The sequence below is a fragment of the Wickerhamiella sorbophila genome, assembly GCF_002251995.1.
Source record: "Wickerhamiella sorbophila strain DS02 chromosome Unknown contig2, whole genome shotgun sequence".
NCBI classification, from domain to species: Eukaryota; Fungi; Ascomycota; class Dipodascomycetes; order Dipodascales; family Trichomonascaceae; genus Wickerhamiella; species Wickerhamiella sorbophila.
The window spans coordinates 103,720-125,000 of record NW_020194005.1 but is presented as its reverse complement, the minus strand read 5'-3'; the positions used below and the strand labels follow the sequence as shown (position 1 = coordinate 125,000).

The 21,281-nt window shown below is 48.3% G+C and overlaps 14 protein-coding genes across 14 annotated transcripts; 8 read left to right on the top strand and 6 right to left on the bottom strand.

Moving 5' to 3' along the window:
- Positions 1–3,928: 3,928 nt before the first annotated feature.
- On the top strand, positions 3,929–4,666 carry B9G98_03325 (Syntaxin-61; the record flags this gene model as incomplete). Its single annotated transcript, XM_024809882.1, has 1 exon — positions 3,929–4,666. One exon carries the CDS (start codon positions 3,929–3,931, stop codon positions 4,664–4,666), a length of 738 nt encoding a protein of 245 aa, XP_024665650.1.
- Positions 4,667–4,688: 22 nt separating this feature from the next.
- B9G98_03324 (Exocyst complex protein EXO70) lies at positions 4,689–6,446 on the bottom strand (the record flags this gene model as incomplete). The annotated part of the gene is made up of 1 exon (XM_024809881.1): positions 4,689–6,446. The coding sequence occupies one exon, from the start codon at positions 6,444–6,446 to the stop codon at positions 4,689–4,691; it is 1,758 nt and encodes a 585-aa protein (XP_024665649.1).
- A 44-nt stretch (positions 6,447–6,490) lies between these two features.
- B9G98_03323 (Glutamate--tRNA ligase, mitochondrial) lies at positions 6,491–8,002 on the top strand (the record flags this gene model as incomplete). Its single annotated transcript, XM_024809880.1, has 1 exon — positions 6,491–8,002. The coding sequence occupies one exon, from the start codon at positions 6,491–6,493 to the stop codon at positions 8,000–8,002; it is 1,512 nt and encodes a 503-aa protein (XP_024665648.1).
- A 50-nt stretch (positions 8,003–8,052) lies between these two features.
- Positions 8,053–9,492, top strand: B9G98_03322 (SWR1-complex protein 3; the record flags this gene model as incomplete). Its single annotated transcript, XM_024809879.1, has 1 exon — positions 8,053–9,492. The coding sequence occupies one exon, from the start codon at positions 8,053–8,055 to the stop codon at positions 9,490–9,492; it is 1,440 nt and encodes a 479-aa protein (XP_024665647.1).
- Positions 9,493–9,709: 217 nt separating this feature from the next.
- B9G98_03321 (Mitochondrial distribution and morphology protein 10) lies at positions 9,710–10,575 on the bottom strand (the record flags this gene model as incomplete). Its single annotated transcript, XM_024809878.1, has 2 exons — positions 9,710–9,773; positions 9,887–10,575. 2 exons carry the CDS (start codon positions 10,573–10,575, stop codon positions 9,710–9,712), a joined length of 753 nt encoding a protein of 250 aa, XP_024665646.1.
- A 188-nt stretch (positions 10,576–10,763) lies between these two features.
- Positions 10,764–12,038, top strand: B9G98_03320 (DnaJ xdj1; the record flags this gene model as incomplete). The annotated part of the gene is made up of 1 exon (XM_024809877.1): positions 10,764–12,038. One exon carries the CDS (start codon positions 10,764–10,766, stop codon positions 12,036–12,038), a length of 1,275 nt encoding a protein of 424 aa, XP_024665645.1.
- Positions 12,039–12,090: 52 nt separating this feature from the next.
- Positions 12,091–12,624, bottom strand: B9G98_03319 (hypothetical protein; the record flags this gene model as incomplete). Its single annotated transcript, XM_024809876.1, has 1 exon — positions 12,091–12,624. One exon carries the CDS (start codon positions 12,622–12,624, stop codon positions 12,091–12,093), a length of 534 nt encoding a protein of 177 aa, XP_024665644.1.
- Positions 12,625–13,102: 478 nt separating this feature from the next.
- B9G98_03318 (hypothetical protein) lies at positions 13,103–13,492 on the top strand (the record flags this gene model as incomplete). The annotated part of the gene is made up of 1 exon (XM_024809875.1): positions 13,103–13,492. The coding sequence occupies one exon, from the start codon at positions 13,103–13,105 to the stop codon at positions 13,490–13,492; it is 390 nt and encodes a 129-aa protein (XP_024665643.1).
- A 33-nt stretch (positions 13,493–13,525) lies between these two features.
- B9G98_03317 (hypothetical protein) lies at positions 13,526–14,749 on the bottom strand (the record flags this gene model as incomplete). Its single annotated transcript, XM_024809874.1, has 1 exon — positions 13,526–14,749. One exon carries the CDS (start codon positions 14,747–14,749, stop codon positions 13,526–13,528), a length of 1,224 nt encoding a protein of 407 aa, XP_024665642.1.
- Positions 14,750–14,869: 120 nt separating this feature from the next.
- Positions 14,870–15,839, top strand: B9G98_03316 (Uracil-DNA glycosylase; the record flags this gene model as incomplete). The annotated part of the gene is made up of 2 exons (XM_024809873.1): positions 14,870–15,778; positions 15,828–15,839. The coding sequence occupies 2 exons, from the start codon at positions 14,870–14,872 to the stop codon at positions 15,837–15,839; spliced, it is 921 nt and encodes a 306-aa protein (XP_024665641.1).
- Positions 15,840–15,864: 25 nt separating this feature from the next.
- Positions 15,865–17,484, bottom strand: B9G98_03315 (GPI mannosyltransferase 3; the record flags this gene model as incomplete). Its single annotated transcript, XM_024809872.1, has 1 exon — positions 15,865–17,484. One exon carries the CDS (start codon positions 17,482–17,484, stop codon positions 15,865–15,867), a length of 1,620 nt encoding a protein of 539 aa, XP_024665640.1.
- On the top strand, positions 17,483–18,940 carry B9G98_03314 (Histone-lysine N-methyltransferase, H3 lysine-79 specific; the record flags this gene model as incomplete). Its single annotated transcript, XM_024809871.1, has 1 exon — positions 17,483–18,940. The coding sequence occupies one exon, from the start codon at positions 17,483–17,485 to the stop codon at positions 18,938–18,940; it is 1,458 nt and encodes a 485-aa protein (XP_024665639.1).
- Positions 18,941–18,946: 6 nt separating this feature from the next.
- On the bottom strand, positions 18,947–19,675 carry B9G98_03313 (hypothetical protein; the record flags this gene model as incomplete). The annotated part of the gene is made up of 1 exon (XM_024809870.1): positions 18,947–19,675. One exon carries the CDS (start codon positions 19,673–19,675, stop codon positions 18,947–18,949), a length of 729 nt encoding a protein of 242 aa, XP_024665638.1.
- Positions 19,676–19,718: 43 nt separating this feature from the next.
- Positions 19,719–20,870, top strand: B9G98_03312 (Peptide chain release factor 1, mitochondrial; the record flags this gene model as incomplete). Its single annotated transcript, XM_024809869.1, has 1 exon — positions 19,719–20,870. The coding sequence occupies one exon, from the start codon at positions 19,719–19,721 to the stop codon at positions 20,868–20,870; it is 1,152 nt and encodes a 383-aa protein (XP_024665637.1).
- Positions 20,871–21,281: the final 411 nt, after the last annotated feature.

Genomic DNA, 21,281 nt, shown 5'->3' with positions numbered 1-21,281 from the left:
GCCAAGCAATTTAGTTGTTTCACAGGTGTAATATGAATCTCAATAATGATCCTTCCGCAGGTTCACCTACGGAAACCTTGTTACGACTTGTACTTCCTCTAAATGACCAAGTTTGTCCAGCTTCTGTGACTTCGTTGCGGTTGCCCACAAGTGAATTCGCATCCGGAGGCCTCACTAAGCCATTCAATCGGTAGTAACGACGGGCGGTGTGTACAAAGGGCAGGGACGTAATCAACGCAAGCTGATGACTTGCGCTTACTAGGAATTCCTCGTTCAAGAGCAAAAATTGCAAAGCTCTATCCCCAGCACGACGCAGTTTAACAAGATTACCCAATCCTCTCGGACAAGGTTATGTACTCGCTGGCTGCGTCAGTGTAGCGCGCGTGCGGCCCAGAACGTCTAAGGGCATCACAGACCTGTTATTGCCTCGAACTTCCATCGAATTGTCTCCGATAGTCCCTCTAAGAAGCTGATACTCAACAAATTGTTGACCCAGCTATTTAGTAGGTCAAGGTCTCGTTCGTTATCGCAATTAAGCAGACAAATCACTCCACCAACTAAGAACGGCCATGCACCACCACCCACAAAATCAAGAAAGAGCTCTCAATCTGTCAATCCTTATTGTGTCTGGACCTGGTGAGTTTCCCCGTGTTGAGTCAAATTAAGCCGCAGGCTCCACTCCTGGTGGTGCCCTTCCGTCAATTCCTTTAAGTTTCAGCCTTGCGACCATACTCCCCCCAGAACCTAAAAACTTTGATTTCTCACGAGGTGCCGAACGAGCTAAAATAACTACCCGTCCGATCCCTAGTCGGCATAGTTTACGGTTAAGACTACGACGGTATCTAATCGTCTTCGATCCCCTAACTTTCGTTCTTGATTAATGAAAACATCCTTGGCAAATGCTTTCGCAATAGTTAGTCTTCAATAAATCCAAGAATTTCACCTCTGACTATTGAATACTGATGCCCCCGACTGTCCCTATTAATCATTACGACGGTCCTAGAAACCAACAAAATAGAACCATACGTCCTATTCTATTATTCCATGCTAATATATTCGAGCGAAACGCCTGCTTTGAACACTCTAATTTTCTCACAGTAAATGGCCTGACCTTTCTGCCACGCGGTTAAACGCAACAGACGTCCAGGCAAAAAGAATCAAAAGTTCCAGTACGCACCGTGAGGTGGACCAGACTCCCAATCCCAAGTTTCAACTACGAGCTTTTTAACTGCAACAACTTTAATATACGCTATTGGAGCTGGAATTACCGCGGCTGCTGGCACCAGACTTGCCCTCCAATTGTTCCTCGATAAGTGGTTTAAATTGTTCTCATTCCAATTACAAGACCAAAGGCCCTGTATCGTTATTTATTGTCACTACCTCCCCGTGTCAGGATTGGGTAATTTGCGCGCCTGCTGCCTTCCTTGGATGTGGTAGCCGTTTCTCAGGCTCCCTCTCCGGAATCGAACCCTAATTCCCCGTTACCCGTTGATACCATGGTAGGCCTCTATCCTACCATCGACAGTTGATAGGGCAGAAATTTGAATGAACCAGCGCCAGCACAAAGGCAATGCGCTTCGAGAAGTTATCATGAATCACCAAAAAGTCCGAAGACATTGGTTTTTTATCTAATAAATACATCCCAGACGGGATTTTACGCATGTATTAGCTCTAGAATTACCACGGTTATCCATGTAGTAATGCACTATCAAATAAACGATAACTGATTTAATGAGCCATTCGCAGTTTCACTGTATAGATTGCTTATACTTAGACATGCATGGCTTAATCTTTGAGACAAGCATATGACTACTGGCAGGATCAACCAGATAACTATCTTCAACAGTCAAGAGACTGCCTAGTTTCCGAAGAAACATAGTTTTTCAAAGTTCGTGTTTCCACCCAGTCTCTGCATTGTCAGTTGTTACACTGTCAACACATCAACTGCATCCAATTGCCTTTTTGAGTTCCTCAGTTATAGTCCGCTAAGCAAAGCTTAGCATCAATAACTTGAGAGGAGGTTTCTGTCTACAAATCACGACTAAAGTCGGCTATCTGTAGCAGCATGCCCCCGAGTGTTTTCCTGTAAATTCTTGCCATCGGCTAGTAATCCACAGAACCCATCAGCGCTTTACATAGCGCAGTGCTTGTAAAGACCGTTTAGGTAAACACCTTTGTAAGGATGTGCTTGAGATTTCGTCGTTAAACGAATCAACTCTTTTCACAACCAAACTCGGCTGCGTTTGAAAAGAAACCAGACTAACCGTTTCCGATTTCATCTTTTGCTTTTTCAAGCTTTTGTTTTCTTTTCATGAAGGTCATTTTGGCTTTATTGAAGTCAGACTTTTGTAATCGGTATTTATAGCGCTAAATAATTTGTACCGAGTCTTGCATGGATTTTTCATGCTGTGGCCGGGTCAGTTGCTTAGCAGAGGTGGTCTCCCACTGGCCCACACGGCCAGGACCGGAAAATGGTCCCCTTCGTGTGAAGTGCTTGGTAGAAGTGGTCTCCCACTAGCTCACACGGCCAGGACTGAAAAATGGTCCTCGTCGTGTGAACCTGCTTGGTAGAGGTGGTCGTCCCACTAACTCACGGCGACAGCATGCTTTGGCCAGAGGTGCTGAAATGGAGTTCTCGAACAACTTTTTAAAGTAATAAAACTGCTATATCTTGACCAATTGGTTTCTGGCTAAAAGCATCCTCTCACCATGTGAGGCAGTGAACAAAGGTGGTCTCCCACTAACTCACACGGCCAGGACCGAAAATTGGTCCTCGTCGTGTGAACTGCTTGGTAGAGGTGGTTGTCCCACTAACTAACTCACGGCGAGAGCATGCTTTGGCCAGAGATGCTGAAATGGAGTTCTCGAACAACTTTTCAAAGTAATAAACTGCTATATCTTGACCAATTGCTTTTGGGCTAAAAGCACACTCTCGCCATGTGTGACAGTTAGTAGAGGTGGTCTCCCACTAACTCACACGGCTAGGACTGAAAAATGGTCCCCGTCGGGTAAATTGCTTGGTAGTGGTCTCCCACTGACTCACACGGCCAGGACCGAAAGCATGCTCTCGCCGTGTGAATGCTCAGTAAAGATGATCTTCCACTAATTCACACGGCCATGACATCCGTTCGCTACTTCACTGTGACCTCCATTAAAAATAAAATAAAATGGAAATAAAAAAGAGAAAAAAATTGGAAAAGTAAACTGCAGCACCTTCTGTTCTCACATGGTCTCCCACTGTAATACTTGGTAAGGCTCTCAGATGGTTCAATAGGACTGATCGGACGGGAAGTCTTGCTTTCATCTGGATATGGCCGCAGCCGACAGAAACTTAACCATAACATACATATATCGGAATTCAAATTGCTCAGTGCTCAGCTGCGTGGTCATTATACGAAAACTAACCTATACATCAGATCTGCTACATATATGTAAATAGCTTAATGTAATTTTAAGGGTAATTGTGTAATGACTCAGATGCTTTCATTTTGGTTCTGTGAGAGAGACCGTCCTTACTGCGTTCTGTCAGCTTAAGGGCTGCCATAGATTCACTTTGCAGTGTCCTCAAGCAAAACCCCACAAACAGATCTTCTTGATTATTGTGATATACATGCTCAATTCGTTTACCTTTTTCTCCATTTCGTAATTATAATACATAGATCACTCGTATTATCAGCCAGAAGCCCAAAGCTAGGAGAGGTTCAGAGCTATGCACCTCATTTATTATGCATAGTTAACACTTCAAAATTCAGAGAACCATAGAATGCAAAGCAGCGGTGAACGGACCAAAATGGGGCGATACGTGTACAGGCAAATAGGAAAAAAAAAGGAACTAGACTAGTGGATTACTATTATCATCGAGTTCGTATGAACAATAACCTCACCACTTAGTAACGGGAACTTGACAAAGACAACTGCTAAAGCACATATGGTTTCTTCAGCGCGACTGTTGTTACAGTGCAACCAATTGCGAGAACTAATAAAGGAGCAACACAGACTTGCACTTCTTGAACTGGAACCAAGCGACCAGGAGAGAGAAGATCTCATAAACCTCTTGGAGACAATACATTCTGGAATCCAGCGACTCGAAGGCGTTGAGGCAGTTGAAGTTCATCAGGAGTTTGAGGCATTGTTAAGCGAACTTGAGCAAATTGAGATGGATGTAGCGAAGTACCACACTGATGTTCCAACGTCAGAATCCAATGACAATGCATCACCGCTTCAACCGTCTTTAGTATCGGCAGTGAAATTAGCTCAGCCACAATTGAGTTCTGAAAGCGCACCATTAAGCAAAAAGAGTGTGAGGTTCACTGATACTGTCGAAGAGAGATATGAGGCGGCTTATCTAGATGACCCGAATCAGCAGAGCAACCAGCTGATTTTTGATATGAACGAACAACTAATGCTTGATCAAGACCGTCGCCTTGACCACCTTGGCTCCAGCGTTCAGCGTCAGCATGCTATCAGCCTCGAGATTGAAAACGAAGTCACTAGTCAGGTCTCGTATCTGGACGATCTCGAGGCCCAAACTGACCGATCCCGATCTCGACTTGGCACGGCTCGTGATCGTGTTGGGGTTTTCAACCGCAAATCGCGCGAGCACGGATCCTGTATGATAATACTCGTTCTGGTTCTTATTCTATTTATTCTACTCGTAATTTTGTAGTGTTTGGTCGAGGATAGATATTCTATTTGAGACTAGATAGGGCAGCTTCGAATTGGGTTTTGTCGTACTTGATGTACTTGTCGATATTCTTTGTGAAATCACCACCACGATGCTTTTCATAGAAGCGGTTGTACAGAGGTGAGATAAGCTTGGAGATCTCTTGGAACAGTTTCTGCCTCAAAACAGAGTCAGTGATATTGTACCTCTTTTGTCGCTCCAAAAGCACTTCGAACTCACTGTTAAATAGACGGAATTTCTCCTTGACGGCCTCACGGTCTTTACTTGAAAGCTTTGTAGTTTTTGACGACGTAGTCACATCCATGAGATGGCCTGCCAGCTTGTTCCAATCGGTCAAAAACATGTTTAGGGCCCTTTTATGCAGTCGCTGCATCAACACTGATCCATGGGGCCCAACCAGTACCGAGATACTAGTTTGATTGGAGTTGAATGTACTGATAGAATGCTCAATAGTCGCCAGATTGACAAGGGATAAGATCCCCAGCTGTGACGAGCGGGTGAATCCTGCAGCACGACCAGCGGCCTGCAAGTTGAAAATAGAGCACTCAATGAGGTCACTGAGGTACAAAGAAAAAGGTACTAGCACGGACACAAGACTCTCCGAGGTATTAGAGGCCCATTGGGGTGCGGGAGAGGGCATCCAAAACCGTGGGGGTTGACTTTCCATGCCTTGGTTCATAGCAGTAGGATAGCCGATTAGTTTTCGCATAATGCTGATCATATTCACAGTTGCACCAGATACACTGCTCTCAGTAGGTATAGAGGCCGAGCGGGTTTTCTCGTCAACTTGACGAAACATTTCCTTGAGTTTTTCTGCTGCTTCTTGGACGTTGCCAGCCAGATCGCTGTTGGTGCTCCCTAAAATCTTGGCAGATTCAATGGAATCAAACAAGGCATACGAGTCTGTGTTGGGTGCCATTTTAGTTTGCGAAGTAGTGCTAGTCACGCTCTTGGAGACGCGAGTGAGCTCGTTCTGAATGGTATCGTTCACTAAAGAACCGTAATGTTCTTGTTGGGCTGGATGCCCAGCAAAGATAAGCCCCACCGCTTCTCCGGTAGCCTCCTGGAGGTTTTTGGTGAACGCCGTGTACGCCTTGAGTTTAGCCGAGCCTTCGCCGGACCCCAAAACGAATTGGGCAGGAAAAGCAAGAGCTGCGTTGAGATAAGCGGTTAGCGCGGAGCTAACCGTAGTATGGGCAAGATCTTCCTCATTTATCACCTTGAACGTATCCAGAATACTACGCAAAGATGCTACATCCTCATGGCTGGGCAGAGGAATGAGAGTAAGGCCATCCATGTAGCGCTGGGAGTCCAGAGGTGGGAAACATTTTTCGACACTAACATTCAAGTATTGTTTGACTTTCTGGCTGCCGTGAGTTTGCAGTTGCTGAGCATAATCGATAAGCCGGTAAAAGTTACGGTAATCAGACTGCATCAGCTCGTCGTGGACCCAGCGAACATTATTGAGACTCTTGGCGTACTCCGAAAGGCCAACCTCGGCCGGACCCGCTTCAATTTTCGTCTTGAGACCTTCTAGAGTCTTTGCGTACTTGTCAAGTTCACCAATTGCCTCAAGAACAAGGTCGACATTGGCTTTATACTGCCCTGATCGGCTATTTTGATTGCTGAGCGGAGACAGCGACTGTTGCGCTCGCCGAGAGTACTCTGACAAGTCCTCTAAGCTCTGTTCAATCTCTTGCGATAGCGTATCAACCCGAGCCAGCGACTCCTCCAAAACATGAAGATCCACTGGAGCAGCCATTTACGAAGACGACGTTTGGCGTGAGGTAATCAGAAGGGAACTTTATGGCTAAACATTTGGGCAAGCTTTTGGTGAAAAAAGTGGCGAATGTTGGGCCCAAAGTACCTGCTCGGACTAGGTTTGCTCCCTCGCCTACGGGGTTTCTCCATCTGGGGTCTATGAGGACGGCAATTTACAACTATTTGCTTGCGCGGTCGACGGGCGGCCAGTTTCTGCTTAGACTTGAAGACACAGACCAAAGAAGGCTAGTCAAAGGGGCCGAGGATAATATTTATCGGTCACTGGAATGGGCAGGGATCGAATGGGACGAGGGGCCCTTGGTCGGTGGACCGTATGGCCCGTATCGTCAATCAGATCGGGCAGAGATCTACAAGCAGTATACTGCCCGGTTGCTCGAATCTCGGCAAGCATACCGATGCTTTTGCTCAAAGGAACGATTGAATGATCTGGCAGAGTCGGCACGGCATATGTACCCCCCATCAACTGCTTCTTACGACCGGAAGTGCTCCCACATTTCTAAAGAGGAGAGCGATGATCGAGCAGCTCGTGGAGAACCGTTTATTGTGAGATTCAAGAGTCCAGAAACTTTCGAACCATTTGTGGATTTACTGCACGGCGAGCTAACCATCAACCCACAGATTAACCAGGAGAACATCCGGTACGACGACTTCACTTTGGTAAAAAGTGACGGGCTGCCCACTTATCATATGGCCAACGTTGTTGATGATCATCAGATGAAGATATCGCATGTTATACGAGGTGAAGAATGGCTCCCTTCCACCCCCAAACATATTGCATTGTACAAAGCGCTGGGCTGGAACGAGCCCAGTTTCGTACACATTCCATTGCTCACAAGCTCTGGAGGCAAAAAGTTGAGTAAACGTCGATCCGACCAGGGTATTCTAGACTTTGCGACCGAAGTATTGCCGGAGGCGTTTCTTAATTTTGTTGCCCTGCTGGGCTGGTCACCAATGCGCAAGAACATCGGCAACAAAGTGTCTGAAGTCATGACCAGAGATCAAATCATCAAGCAGTTCTCCCTGGACCATCTAACTAAAGGCAATGTGCAAGTTGATATGAGCAAGCTTCACTATTTTGACCAGGTCCATTTCAAGGAGCAGCTCAAACTTCCCGCGAAGCGAGAGCAGCTTGTCCAAGGCTGTTGCAACGCCATGAAAAAAGCCGAGTTCGACGTGTCTCAAGAAGAAACTGCAAGGATGCTGGATGTCCTAAGTAAACACGTTGTTGGCTTCCAAGACTTTGTTGACAAAGTAACAGTGTTACTTAGCGAACCAGCCCGGGACAGCAAACCCACTGTGCTCGATATCGAAATAATAAAGGCGGCGATCGAGAAGCTTCAGCTCAGCTCTGCTCCAATGGTGGACGCCAGCGAAGCTAAAGAGGTTCTGGCTCTGCCATTTGAGAAAAAGCACATTTTCCAAAGTCTTCGTTTAGGACTGCTCGGATCAGTTGCCGGTAGCTCAATTGCCGAGGCTCTACAAATTCTACCCCGCAACACTTCGATTAAACGTTTGGAAACCGCTATATGTACATAAATATGAGTATACTCATCTTACCATTTTCCGGATCCTAGGTGTCATTAGTCATGCGACGAAGTGCGCGGTTGGCCAAGGTGGCGGAGGACGAGCCGTCTTTGACGCCATCTCCACCGCCAAAACGCACTAAAAAAGTTCCTTATAAAGAGAGGCCACGACCAGAGGTAGGCTATGAGCTAGTGAATGATGTCCCGGTCTCTATAGAAGAGCCCAACATCGATCTTTTAAAAAATCCTCTAAGCTTCAAAGCCTCCAAATCCTTTGCATACGCTCTTTATGTATCAAGAAACAACTGGCTTTCTGGAACGATGTTTAAAACTATCTGGCAAAGAAAACCGCGAGGCAAGAGGCTCGAGGCTGGTGAAATCAACGCTAGAGAGAGAATGTCTCGCTTGTGTGAGTGCACTATGGTTATGGGGCCCCATATTTTCCCCGCCAAACTATTTATTTATAAAGATGATGAGGACGATGAGAAAAAAACAGAAGACAAAAAGACCCAGGAGGGCAAAGAGAGCAACAAGGAGAATACCAAAGAGGATCCCAAAGAGGACGTTAAGGAAACAGAAGAGAAACCCGCTCCCAAGCCGAATCCAAACCAAGACCTCGTCAAAAGACTTCAAGAGATGGCCAAGGAAGACAAGGAATTGGACGAACTCATGAAGATAGTAGCTACCGGCAAGGCGACGCCGGAAAACATGACCAAGTTTCAGCAATTCCTGGCCAAGGCGCGAGCCGAAACGTCGAGAAAACAAGAGACAATTTACACGCCTCGACGATTGAATCGGAGTACGTCTTTAGCGTTCGAGTTGTTCGAAAACCCCCAAGAACGGTATTTACTACCCAAAAAGGCGGTGGTAGAGGTCTTATCGAATGGCGACATTTTATGGTCTTTTCTACATATCCATGAATCTAAAGGTACAGAAATTTGGACACCAACTACGATTGTTCTCCAGGATGTTCCTGATCGGATGGTAAGTTCACTTGATGGTTGTATTGACAAGTACGACGAGGTGGTCAAGTACATGAAGGAGGCAATGGAGAAGGGGGAAAGAGCGGAAGACCAGTACGTGTGGTACCAAATCGACAAAAGCGACCTTGCTCTCATTGACGAGATTAAGAAAACCAGCCCGCCTCTACAGCACGTACTACCGTCTAAACGGCAGCCCAAAGCTCGGCCAGCCACAGCGAGTGTCAAGGATGAAGAAGGTTCTTCAACGCCTCGCGAGAAAGCCCCAAGACAGCCGCGTATACGGCATACAACGTATCCAGCACTTCCTCAAGGGCATATTACACCGCAACCGTCAACCATCGCCCCGCTACCGCCCAAGCTCAAGTTGCCCGATATCGATAGCTTCTTCATCCCGCCTGGAGGCTTGCCGCCTCTTCCGCCCAGTTTGGCGAACAGTTTTTCGTTCCCGCCTATTCCTGGAGGCCCTACTGCGGCCCGATCGGAGAAACCTGCCGAAGAGAAAGAAGACAAGAAATCATGAAGCGTATGAAAGCTCAATGCCAAACTGTATCGGCTGGGTCCGATCAGCGTAGCAAAAAATAGAGCCGACAGAAACCAGATAGCTTCTAAATCCTCCTTCCCATAGAATTCTAGCTGATTGGTTTGCTAATGAAACGCTCGCCTTGACGACGGAGAGCACAGTTCGTTTACGATCTTCAGGTTGTGCAGTAGCTGATATAGGCTCATTGCGCCATAATTCACAGCCCAATGTCAAGTCTGAAGCGTAAGAATAAAAATTGAATAAGAATCTTGAGGAAAACGCTGAAAGTTTGGTGGGCTTCAGGGCATAGGCGACTGAAATGGTTCCTACCAGCGGGTTCGTCACAAATGTCAATGCCAGTGGGGTTCCTGTGTACCTTGAATACGTTGAATACCGACTGGCAATCGAAATTCCCGGGCTTTTCTTGGAAGCTGCAAAATAAACCTCAAGACCTGCAGCAAGCTTGCTGGGGAACTGACTCTCGCCTTCGTTTGTCCATTCTGCCACATTGTACAGGGTTCGAAAGCCTAGGAGATTTTCGTGGGTTGAATAAATAAATTCGCGAGTGGATTTGTTGGTTGATTGGGTTTGCCAGTTGAAAGTTGCAACAACCGGCTGAATTAGTCGAGGATCAACAATCCACTTTGTGATGAGTTGTGAGGAAGCAGTAAACTTGGAAATAGCCATTGCCTCAAGGGACTGGCCTGGCAAAAACATTCTGCCGTACAACAGCAGGCCCTTGCGGGGGTTATTGCCCGGTTGGGGCTCGGCTACTCGCATAGAGGCCTGACGAAAGCACTGCACAAGTTTTTCAAGGTCGATATCCCGAGACGGCTCTAGCCGCAGATTTTTCGATGTGTACATGTATGCCATTGAACCCTTGATAGAGTCCATATTAGACAGTGTCCAGGAGCTAATGCTTGGTTCTGATGCCTTCGACGTGAGATTGAGAGAGGCCCCCGACGGCACGTCAAAATCAAGAATATTGCGAGACGCAACAACAATATTCGCGTAGGATGATTGAATATCCCATCCACATTTTTGCAGAAACGATTCCTCAAGGTAATCCATGTATCCTCTCATTCTCTGGTGGGAGGAGCCGCTGACTTAAGGATTTGGGTGTTTTTCTAAGCTTCACACCACAATCGTGTGAACCAAACGTTTGTTGTGCGATTGTAACGCTAACAGGTTTACAACAAGATTCCGAAAATTGTGAGTGGGAAGAATAACTACAAATCTAATCAGCGAGCTTTTTTTGATTAGGAATCCAGATGGAGACGGAGATCGACTACTATGAAATTTTAGGCGTCGAGCGTACGGCAGATCACATTGAGATTCGCCGTGCATACAAAAAGCTTGCACTGTCTCATCATCCAGATAAAGTTCCTGAAGACGAAAGGCCGGAAGCTGAGCAGCGGTTCAAATCCATTAGCGAGGCGTACGAGGTTTTGTCGAAGGAGGAGACGCGAGCGCACTACGACATGTTTGGCACCTCAGCAAAGTCAGGAGCTGGCAATGGGTCGTACAGCTGGCAGGACCAGTTTGACCCGCAGTTCGGACCGGAGGCGTTTGCGGAATTTTTTGGATTCAACCAATCCCAGTATCACGCTCATGCCAATGGAGGTGGCGAGCGGGCCAATGGACACAGTCACCATACGAATGGAGGGTTCCGGGGTCGCACAGAAGACGCAAATATTGAAATCGATATTTCTTTGGAAGATATTTATCGTGGAAGAGTTCTCAAACTTGCCTCGTCACGCCAGATCCTCTGCAAAGTTTGCGAGGGTGTGGGGGCTCGTCCTAAAGCCAAGCCAAAGACATGTGGGGTATGCAATGGAACAGGTAGCACGCAGAAGCTTCGCCACCTCAACGGTGGTCTTATGACGGCAGACACAATGCCATGTGACGCATGCCACGGCCGGGGCCAAACGTTCAGAACTAAGGACCAATGTAAACGCTGCATCGGCACCGGCACCGTAGAAGAACGGTCCATTTTCGAAGTTTATATTCCCCGCGGTGCACCCGATGGATATCGTGAAGTGTTAAAAGGTAAAGCCGACGAAATGTACGGATACCAAACGGGCAATATTGTCGTTACAGTTCAGGTGGCCCCTCATGAACGATTCACTAGAGAGGGTCAAGATCTTTACACCAAAGCTAATATCACGCTGGGCGAATCGCTGTTGGGATTTTCTCGTGTGCTGGCTACACAGCTGGACGGTCGGGCCCTCCGCGTAACTGTTCCTCGCGGGTCGGTCACCAAGCCCAACACCGTTTTGAAAATCGCTGGCGAGGGTATGCCCAAGGCCGGGTCTGACATTAGAGGTGATCTGTATATTGTGCTTGAAATCGACTTCCCTGACCGTCTCGACCCTTCTACTGTTATTGCTCTGGAGAATGCGTTGCCTGTGCCTCCTTGTGACAACAATGACAGCGAGGTTGACGATGTCGACGCCGTGCAAATCTCTGTGGACGATCTGCCGACCTATGATCACGAAGATGAGAATGGCGAGTTCGAAGTGCCAGGCGGTTGTGCGACAAATTAAATTGTACAGTATTATAGGGTATAGCATTAAATAGTGCGCCTCGTAAAGAGATTTAAATACTTTCGACCGAGATATCGGATTCGTCGAAGCTCATATCAAAGTCGGGGGCCTTGTCAAGGTCCGGCAGAGGAGGTAGTTTTAGGGTGGGTAGATCGCATTCGAGTTCTTCGTCGAACATGTCGAAATCCAGCAGATTAGGGGCCGGCACGGCAACCTCGGGGTCCAAGTCTAGGTTGGAAAAATCAATGGGATGTAGGGGCCTTGGATATAGGGTTTTTTCTCTAGAAAACGGGCGCGCTGAAGGCGACATGGTAGCAATTGACACAGAAGATTCGAAGCTAGACGATCTAGAGGCAAAAATTGGCTGCTTTGTCGACAAGACCTGTCTTTGCAGCGGTAGACTTTGTTGGCGAGAAGCGACTTTTTGGCCTAGGGCGGGGCGCATCGCTGTGTTTGAGCTCTTGAGCCCGAGCACCGGCCGGCTCCTATCTATAGAGCCATTTGGACGGACCTCTTTTGCCTTGCCTGACCCAAAAAACGTGTTCTCTTTGTTGGCAATCCGACCAGTTGGAGATGGCGGAGGCATCTGGTAATCCGCTGACTCATCGGACAGAGGCTTCTTATGGAAGCTCGAGCGCGTTGCAGGTAGACGCGAAGCATGCGCGTGCTATGCAGTAATTAAGGGACATTAGCGGTTGAGCTGCCATGCACGGCGAAACCCACAAAGAGTTGCTATATCCGAACGAAAGAGCATAACAACGAGATCGATGGGCAGCTAGGTGATTAGCGGTGGTTGGGCTATTAGGCGGTTGGTGGCTGGCGACTGTGGTGCCCCAGAACAAAAATTATTGATTGCAATTAATTATGCGGTGAAAAATTATTTCCACCATTCCAGCTCGCCTCAGGGTCACCAAGCGCCTCGATATTATTGACGACTCACCCCCGGCCAGCCCACAAAATCCCGTCGCTTCTCTGCAGGATTTTGCAGGTTCTGCAGCATCGCAGCATCGCTGCATGACAGGAGGTGATTCCCGTGCCCAGTACAGAGACAAGCGGCAGCATATATGAGCGATTTCAGGACTCTAGCTCATCGTGACCCCACACTCTTTATGTTTTCCTTAAAATCCAGCTTCGGCTCGTTCACGTCGACGAGCTCTGCTTCCACCACTCGCTCCTTTCACGAACAGGATCGCCGACGAATAGAAGACCTGGAGCAGCAGCTCCAGTCTCTGTCGAGCACAGCAGCGAAGGCTCTTGATCGCGTTTCCGAATTGGAAACAGAACTTGAACGCAACACCTCGCCTTCTTTCATGGCCCCGCGGTCAAACAGTAATTGCTCTATTTCCTCAGACTGCTCCAACACCGAGCGGCTGGAAAAACTCGAAGTCGCGTTGGCGGCAATACACCACGCCCGCTCACAGCTGTCGTCACCCGAGCACTACCGATACATCTAATAACTCTAATAATATAGTCGCTCTTTATTTACATTATATATGCCCAATGGCTTGGACAGTATAAAGGCATCCATTACGCGACGGCTTTAGTTTCACAATCAACGTTTGAATCTCAGACTTTTCATTGATGGGCACGATACCAGTAGCTGCGCCTGCAAGCTCAACAGACTGGGTCCCGTTAATATAATACACTTGAGCATCCATTGGCATATCTGCATCAATTTCTACTCGCTGCAAGTGGACTGCAGTTTTTAGGCGGATCCCTATACTTCCGCCTGACTCTCTTACTGGCCAACATGCCTTGGAGTTGGGCATCAGAATTGAATGTGGATCAACCATCGTTTGGGAGCGGGCAAACAGTGCCAAAGCCCGCAAAGGCCAGCCTCGCGGTCCCGCGGGCAGCATTTCCTCAAGCGATGGGGGTGGTGTCGTGACTGCAGTGACGATTTCAGCGGCCATATTGATCGACGCCCAGTTTTGGGTTTCGCCCAGTGATCTCCATTCATTTATTAGGCGCTCCTCAGGCAGCTTGTGCTCCACGTACTCAATTTGTGCGGCCATGCTGTCCAACGCGGCCCTTAGAGCAGCTGTTTCTTCACGTAACGTCTCAAGCTCATCAAATTCGGCAGAGTGCTGTGCGGAGCTGCGCTGAATGTATACAGTGACGAAAAGTACCACGATTGTGGCTATTAAAACAAGTGCAGATATCTGCATAATCAACGAGACGACCTGCCAGGCCTTTTTCCAGAGATGTGGTGCTTCATCGTGCTTTTCAGCAGGCCTTCGCCGCTGTAGGGGGCTCTCTGGTGGGCTTTGGGCGCGCAAAAACGTCTCGCGTGACTTCATTGGTTTGTGCTGTCTCCTCGACCGGGGGAACGAGGGCGGTTCTGGCGGGTTAAACACCGGTTGCTGCGTTTCAGATAGTGGTTTACCACGAATTGTATCCTTGGGCCGTACGTTTCGCTGTGGTGGGTTTATGGGAGACGCCAAATGTGAAGGTATTCGTGGGAACTCTAGGTGGTCTGTTTGCCCGCCCAAAACAGTCGAATTGGCAGGGAGCTCGCCAGGAGAGCTTGGTGGAACAGACGACAGTCTACTTGGAGTCGGGTGCTCAATTTCCTGCTCGTACATATCGTTCAAACTCTCAATATCTTGCTGAGACTGGGGTATTCTCACGGCCTTGGTGGAGCTATCAAAAAGGGTATTCCAGTAGGTCCTATCGTAGTCGCGAGGAGACTCATCTTGCGAGTCAACCATTCTGCTAAAATTAAACCCGAGGGCTTATTAGATCTGATGTTTTTGGCTCCCTTCGCAGACGCGTCTGAATGTAGGGTAGAAAGATCTGTCGCGTAATCAGGAAAGTTTCCCCGTTTAACCATGAAAAGGGCGAGCCAAAGCACAATTGGGGCTTTTTTCAAAAAGCCTGCGGTGGTTTCCGAAGTTAAGTTGTCCACAGTCGCCAAGCCGGGCGCTGTGTTCTCGAAAGAAGAGTGGGTAAAGTCACTGACCGAAGAACAGCGCGAGCTGCTCAAGCTAGAAATCGACACTTTAGACGACTCTTGGCTGCCTGCATTGCACAAGGAGCTCACGAAGCCGTACTTTTTGAATCTCAAGCGGTTCTTGGCCAAGGAGTTTGCCTCAAAAACAGTCTTTCCCCCGCAGAACGACATCTACTCCTGGTCCCGGCTCACGAAGCTGAAGGATGTGCGTGTAGTGATTCTGGGACAAGATCCTTATCACAACTTCAACCAGGCCCACGGATTGGCGTTTTCTGTCAAGCCGCCGACGCCTCCCCCGCCTTCATTGATGAATATGTTCAAGGAGCTGGCCAACTGCTACCCCGATTTCGAACGCCCAGCCAATAATTCTGGCCTTTTGACTCCCTGGAGCGAGCAGGGAGTGTTGATGTTGAATGCCTGCCTCACTGTGGAAGCCCATAAGGCAAACTCGCATGCAAACCGGGGCTGGGAAGAGTTCACTGAGCAGGTCCTGCGGGCAGTTGTGAAAAACAGTCCCAAAGGCGTCGTATTTATGGCATGGGGGTCCCCCGCAGGCAAAAGAGTCGACAAGATTCGTCCAGGACCCGAGCATCATGTATTGAGGTGCGTACATCCAAGTCCGTTGTCTGCGTCTCGCGGATGGTTCGGATCAGCACACTTTAAAAAGGCCAATGTATGGCTGAAAGAACGGTACGGAGCCGAGATCAAGTGGAGTTTTGCCAAAGACGCAGCAGCCAAGGACGCAGCAGCCAGCGCCGCAACGGCCAGCGCCGCAACAGCCAAGGACGTAAGTAGCAAAGAAGCCCCACAACCTGAAGAGCCCAGCGAGATCAAAGCTCGCGAAATAGCCACCAACTAAAACTAAGAAATACACTAACTCAAATACCCATCTACATTCTCAAAAATAACATCCTCGTCATAATCGCTATATCCCATCAAATCAGCGGTTGTAAGGGGGCGAGAATAGACTAGAACATCGCCGCGACGGCGCTTGTCTTCGTGGAAATGGGAATTGAAGAAACTTTTTTCAAGGGTGTAGCCATAAACTTCCAAAAGCGGTTGAATAGTGGGTCTGAGCGCTTCGAAAAATACAATATGAGGGGCCAAGAAACGAGGATTTGCCTGCAAAAACTCCACCGGGTTCTGGTAAAACAGATCAGCCTCATCGTCGTATTGTCCATTCGGGACGGAAAACAAACCCAAGGGAATCACAGGCTCGCACGACAACGAGGTAATATGATCACGAAGATCGTCGCGGTGAATATGGGCATGCATCGGCGTCGAGTGACAGGGCATCAAGAAAGAGGCCTTGACAATATCCTTGTTGCCACTAATATAGTTGACCACACTGATAACACCGCGTTGGTGGAAAAATGACAGGTAGAGGGCAATTGGGATGTTGATCAAAGTGAGAATCTTCATAATCTTCTTGTTGACCTTTGTCGCCATTGCGATGTGCAACAGTGGGAGCAAAAAGTAGAGGAAGCGGGCTTCCTTGTGAGCCACGAAGCTGAAGATGGCTGTCTGGGACAATACAATGTTGAAAATCAAAGATTTTGGACCCAAACGGTACAGTCCGTACGCTGCAAATGGTAAGAAGGCCATCAACAACATTGGGAAGCCCGAAACAAAATAAAAGTACCACGGCATCTCGCCATAGAAAGACGATACATTAACCATACCGTTAATATACAAGAACATTCCAATGGGAGGGATCCACGATTTGTGATAGAACATATCTAGACCGTTTCCAGCAACCTGCAGAACAAGCACCATCACGCAGCTGACCCAATTGAACGCCAAAATCTTGATGAGGTCTTTGCGAAGAATCCACATCAGATGGAGGTACATTATAATCCACAGTGCAGCGTTTGTAGGTCTCAGGAGCACGGTGACATTTGCCAAAATCAGGGTTCCGACGAAGCGTGACAAATCCCCGTTGGTTTGCAAGTTGTCGGCGGTCATTGGCCACAAATACAGCGAAACTGCTGTGAGCGCCATTTCAAAAGTGTTCGAAAATGCCCGCGTTCCAGCGTAAAAATTAAACACCGAAGCGAGCGAGGCCCAAAAAGCTAGCTGGGCCACTTGGCGACTTTTTGTGAGCTTGAGTGCCAATTTGTAGGTGTAGATATCACCAGTAGCAGCCACTAAACCGCAAAATACCTTACCCGGCACCATATAGTTGATGTGGAGCAAGTTGGCCAACCGAAACAAACCGCCAAACACCAAAGGCACGAGACTGGTGCGCACGCTGCTCTTCCACTCCCAAGTAACCTGGCCATAGCCAAAAACATCATTATGAGCCTTCTCCCATGACTGGAAGTACTCGTCAGGTTGGAAAAAGGTCTTGATCAAGAACGCATTTACCACCCTGAACGCGATGATTAACCATACAGTCCTGACTGCAAGATTACCATCGGATCGAGTTTGAGAATCTTTTTGGACTGGAACGGCGACCGAATCCTTTTTTTCTATTCTCCTACCTTTAGCCATGTTTGCGAAATTGTCCGAGCGATTGAAAGCAGGCAAAAATCACCCAAGTCGTCGAAATGCCACCTCAACAATTAAAGTGACTGTGCAACGTGAGAGTAATCACGCATCTGGCGACCGAGATAATAAACGCGGAGGAGGCGGTGACAAAGCGCCAAGTTCGGGCACAAGTCGAGAAAGCACACCTCTGAAACGAGCGAGATCAGAAGATGCCTCGAGTCCTCGTCGATCAGCGTCACAAAGCCCTGCCAAACGGCCAAGCCGTAAGAACTCGCCCAGAAAAACTCCCTCAAATGCTTTATCAGCGATGACTAATCACAGGATTCGAGGCTCTGCTGAGAATTCGGAGGCCTCTCGATTCCCAACTCCTGAGCCTCTAACTCGTCGCTTGGTACCTCTTATTGAAGGAGGTGACTTGGAGCTTGTTTCTGCAGCAGAATGCATCAAGGATGTACCGGGTGAGTGGAGTTTTGGTGGTCCTTTACATGTTTCGGTTCAGCTGCCGAATAAACTAGAGTCTTATCCTATTTGGCACCCTAAAAGCAGTGGAGACTTTGCCCCTTTAGCAGAACTCCGAACTGTGATGGAAATTGCTGCCTCAATGTTTCCCAATATGGAACTACAGTCTAGAATAAACGATCCCTTGGGAGGAGACTGTATAGCCCGTCGCTTTGCCAAGGCCATTAAAAAGGACGATCAAGAACTGCTCAACACCACTATTGATGAGTTTAATAAGCTTATAACAGGGTACCGAGCAGATCTGCGCCGATTCGACCCTATCAAGCCCGAAATGGCTCACGAAATCTTGACAATGGCCTATTGTCGGACTGTTTCGCCCAAGGCGTCCCAGCTACGCGACTACAAATCATTCAGTAACAATGTTTATGGTGAGCTGTTGCCAGGCTTTTGCACGAAAATATTCAACCAAACCGGTCTCACTAAGGACAGTGTTTTCGTTGATCTTGGGTCAGGCGTGGGGAATGTAACACTGCAAGCTGCACTTGAAATTGGCTGTGAATCATGGGGGTGCGAGATCATGCCTTTGGCAAGTGAACTTGCTTCTCTACAAAAGACAGAAGTCGAAGCTCGAGCAAGCGCTTGGGGTCTGCCCTCTGGAGAAATCACGTTACTTAGTGAAGACTTTGTCAACAACGCTCGAATTCAGGGCGCCCTGCGGAGAGCCAGTGTTGTGCTTGTAAACAATTATGCATTCGATGGTGAGCTCAACAACCAGCTGTTGCAGATGTTCCTGGATCTCCCTGAAGGAGCCAAAATTGTGTCCTTAAAATCGTTTGTTCCACCTGGCCATACGATATCTGCGCACAACATCGAGTCTCCAATGAATATTCTTAAAGTCTATCACCGAGAGTTCGGACACGATTCAGTTAATTGGACCCCCGCTGCAGGCGATTATTACATTGCGGTTGTCGACCGAAGTCGGCTGGCCGCTTATATTTAATTAGATCTATACGGAATTAGTTAGGTTCAATTGCATTGTTAATGACAAAATCTCGTCGTTCAAGTCCTGCACAAGCCTTGATTTCAAAGCCTGTTCTTCTAGCATGTTTTTGATCCGCGTCTCCTGCTGGGTTACTAGGTTCTGCGATTGATCCAATAGTGTCTGCAGCCGTTCGATTTCTTGAGTGTTCTCCATGATCGGAGGAGTTGTGTTCAGGATCTGGTCGGAAAAGAGACTGTCGATTTGGGTCTGCAACTCTGTCGCTTCACTCTGCTCAAGAATCGCGTTGATCTTGGCGTGAAGGTTTTGAAGTTGCTTTTCCTTCGTCTCATCTACCAAGGACAGCTGCAAGTTCAATGAAATCACCTCTTCTTGAAGGCTTTCTACGAACTTGACTCGCAATTGATCTTCTTCAATCAGGTTGTTTGTCTTTTGTTCGTATACCAACAAGCGCGAGCGTAAATCTTTGATACTGACCGAGAGCTCGTCAATTCGTTTACGCTGGCCATCAATCAAATCCTCTTTCGCTGCCAAGGCCGTAATTAACCCTGGGGCCCCTGATTTTGCAGGATTCGGTAGCAGCTGGGACGCCTGCAGATCAGTAGGAACAGATACTCTGTCTAACAAAGACGCACGCTCACTCGCAACCTCAAACGCTTCGTACGCTGGTCGCAAACATGATATGCGCTCCTCTGCACTGGCCAATCCCTCCAAATACTTTCCTGACCAGTCCATATAAAGACGTCTGAACTTACGTGAGCAAAAGCACATTTACAAAATGCTCAAACTGCATTTGAGTCGCAGTCCGATAAAACGACTTTTTTCGCACACTGCACTCACAAGAAACGAATATCTACACCCTATTCTAAGACAGCGTGCCGAGCAACTGGAGAAGGAATACAAAACACTCAACGATGCGATCGCAGATAGCTACGAATCGGAAACTGCCATCCGCCTAGCCCGGCTCACGCCTATAGTTGAAAAATTCGAAAGCCTGAAAGCCGCCGAGGCCGAGCTCGAGGAGCTGACAGAGCTTGTCTCCGATCCGTCTCTAGGCGCGGACGCACGCCAGGAGTTGCAGTCGGCCCAAGAACAAATCTCTAAATTATCAAATGGGCTCAAGCTGCAGCTTGTCCCGACGAATCCGTTTGTTGACAAACAGTGTCTCGTGGAAATTCGCCCAGGTATCGGTGGGTCCGAGGCGGGTATTTTCGCTCAAGACTTACTGACAATGTACCAAAACTACTGCTTAAAGCGCGGGTGGCCTAATCAGGTAGTATCACATGTGCCCACTCCTGCTGGCGGAGTGTCCGAGGCCATTCTGCATATCACCCAACCGGGTGCATACGAGCGCCTACAATACGAGGGAGGTATTCACCGGGTGCAAAGGGTGCCAGAGACCGAAACTAAGGGACGCGTTCACACCTCGACTGCCGCTGTGGTCGTGCTTCCGGATCTGGGGGAAAGCGAAGCTGATGCAGAGCGTGCATTCAAGGCAGGCGAGCTTCGAATTGATGTAATGCGAGCGTCTGGCTCAGGAGGCCAGCATGTGAATACCACAGAGTCAGCAGTGCGAATTGTGCATTTGCCTACTGGGTTAGTTGTTACATGTCAAGACGAGCGGTCGCAGCACAAAAACAAAGCTAGAGCATTAATGGTGCTGCGAGCCCGTCTTGCCGAGCGAGAGCGGGTTGCCAAACAGAACGAGGACCGAGCTGCTCGTACCGCCCAGGTTAGCACTACAGAACGCAGTGACAAGATCAGAACCTACAACTACCCGCAAAACCGGGTCACCGACCATCGCAGCGGTTACTCGCAGCATCATTTAAGCGAAATCATGGCAGGAACCAGATTCGATGAGCTCGTTGATTCCTGCAATGTCTGGGCCCAGAGCGAGGCTGTCAAGCAATTAACTGGCGAAACTAACTAACTAACTAACTCAACCCGCCAGCCACCCTCCCCAAAGACTACCGTCACATGACGCGCTTCACTTCCCTCCGCCTTCTGTCAGCATGCGCAGGCTGGCATCAGCGATTCTCGAACCGAATCTCGAAAGAACCCTAGCCAAGCTCGACTCTCTGGGAGATGCACAGACCAGCCTGACTCTCCAACTCGATGCAGTAGAAGCGATGCTGGCTGCAGTGATCGCTGTAGAGCCTTACGAATCAGATGCTGTGGGGAATCGAATAAACAACTTGCGCAAAAGGCTCACAACTCTTGAGCAAAGTCTAAAACAAGTAAACTCGCGGGTCGAATCTATCAAACGAAATGTATATACCATAAGCTAGCATTTTCTTTATGCCTCGGAACACCGCATATCTCGCCTGGAGTCGGGTTTTCT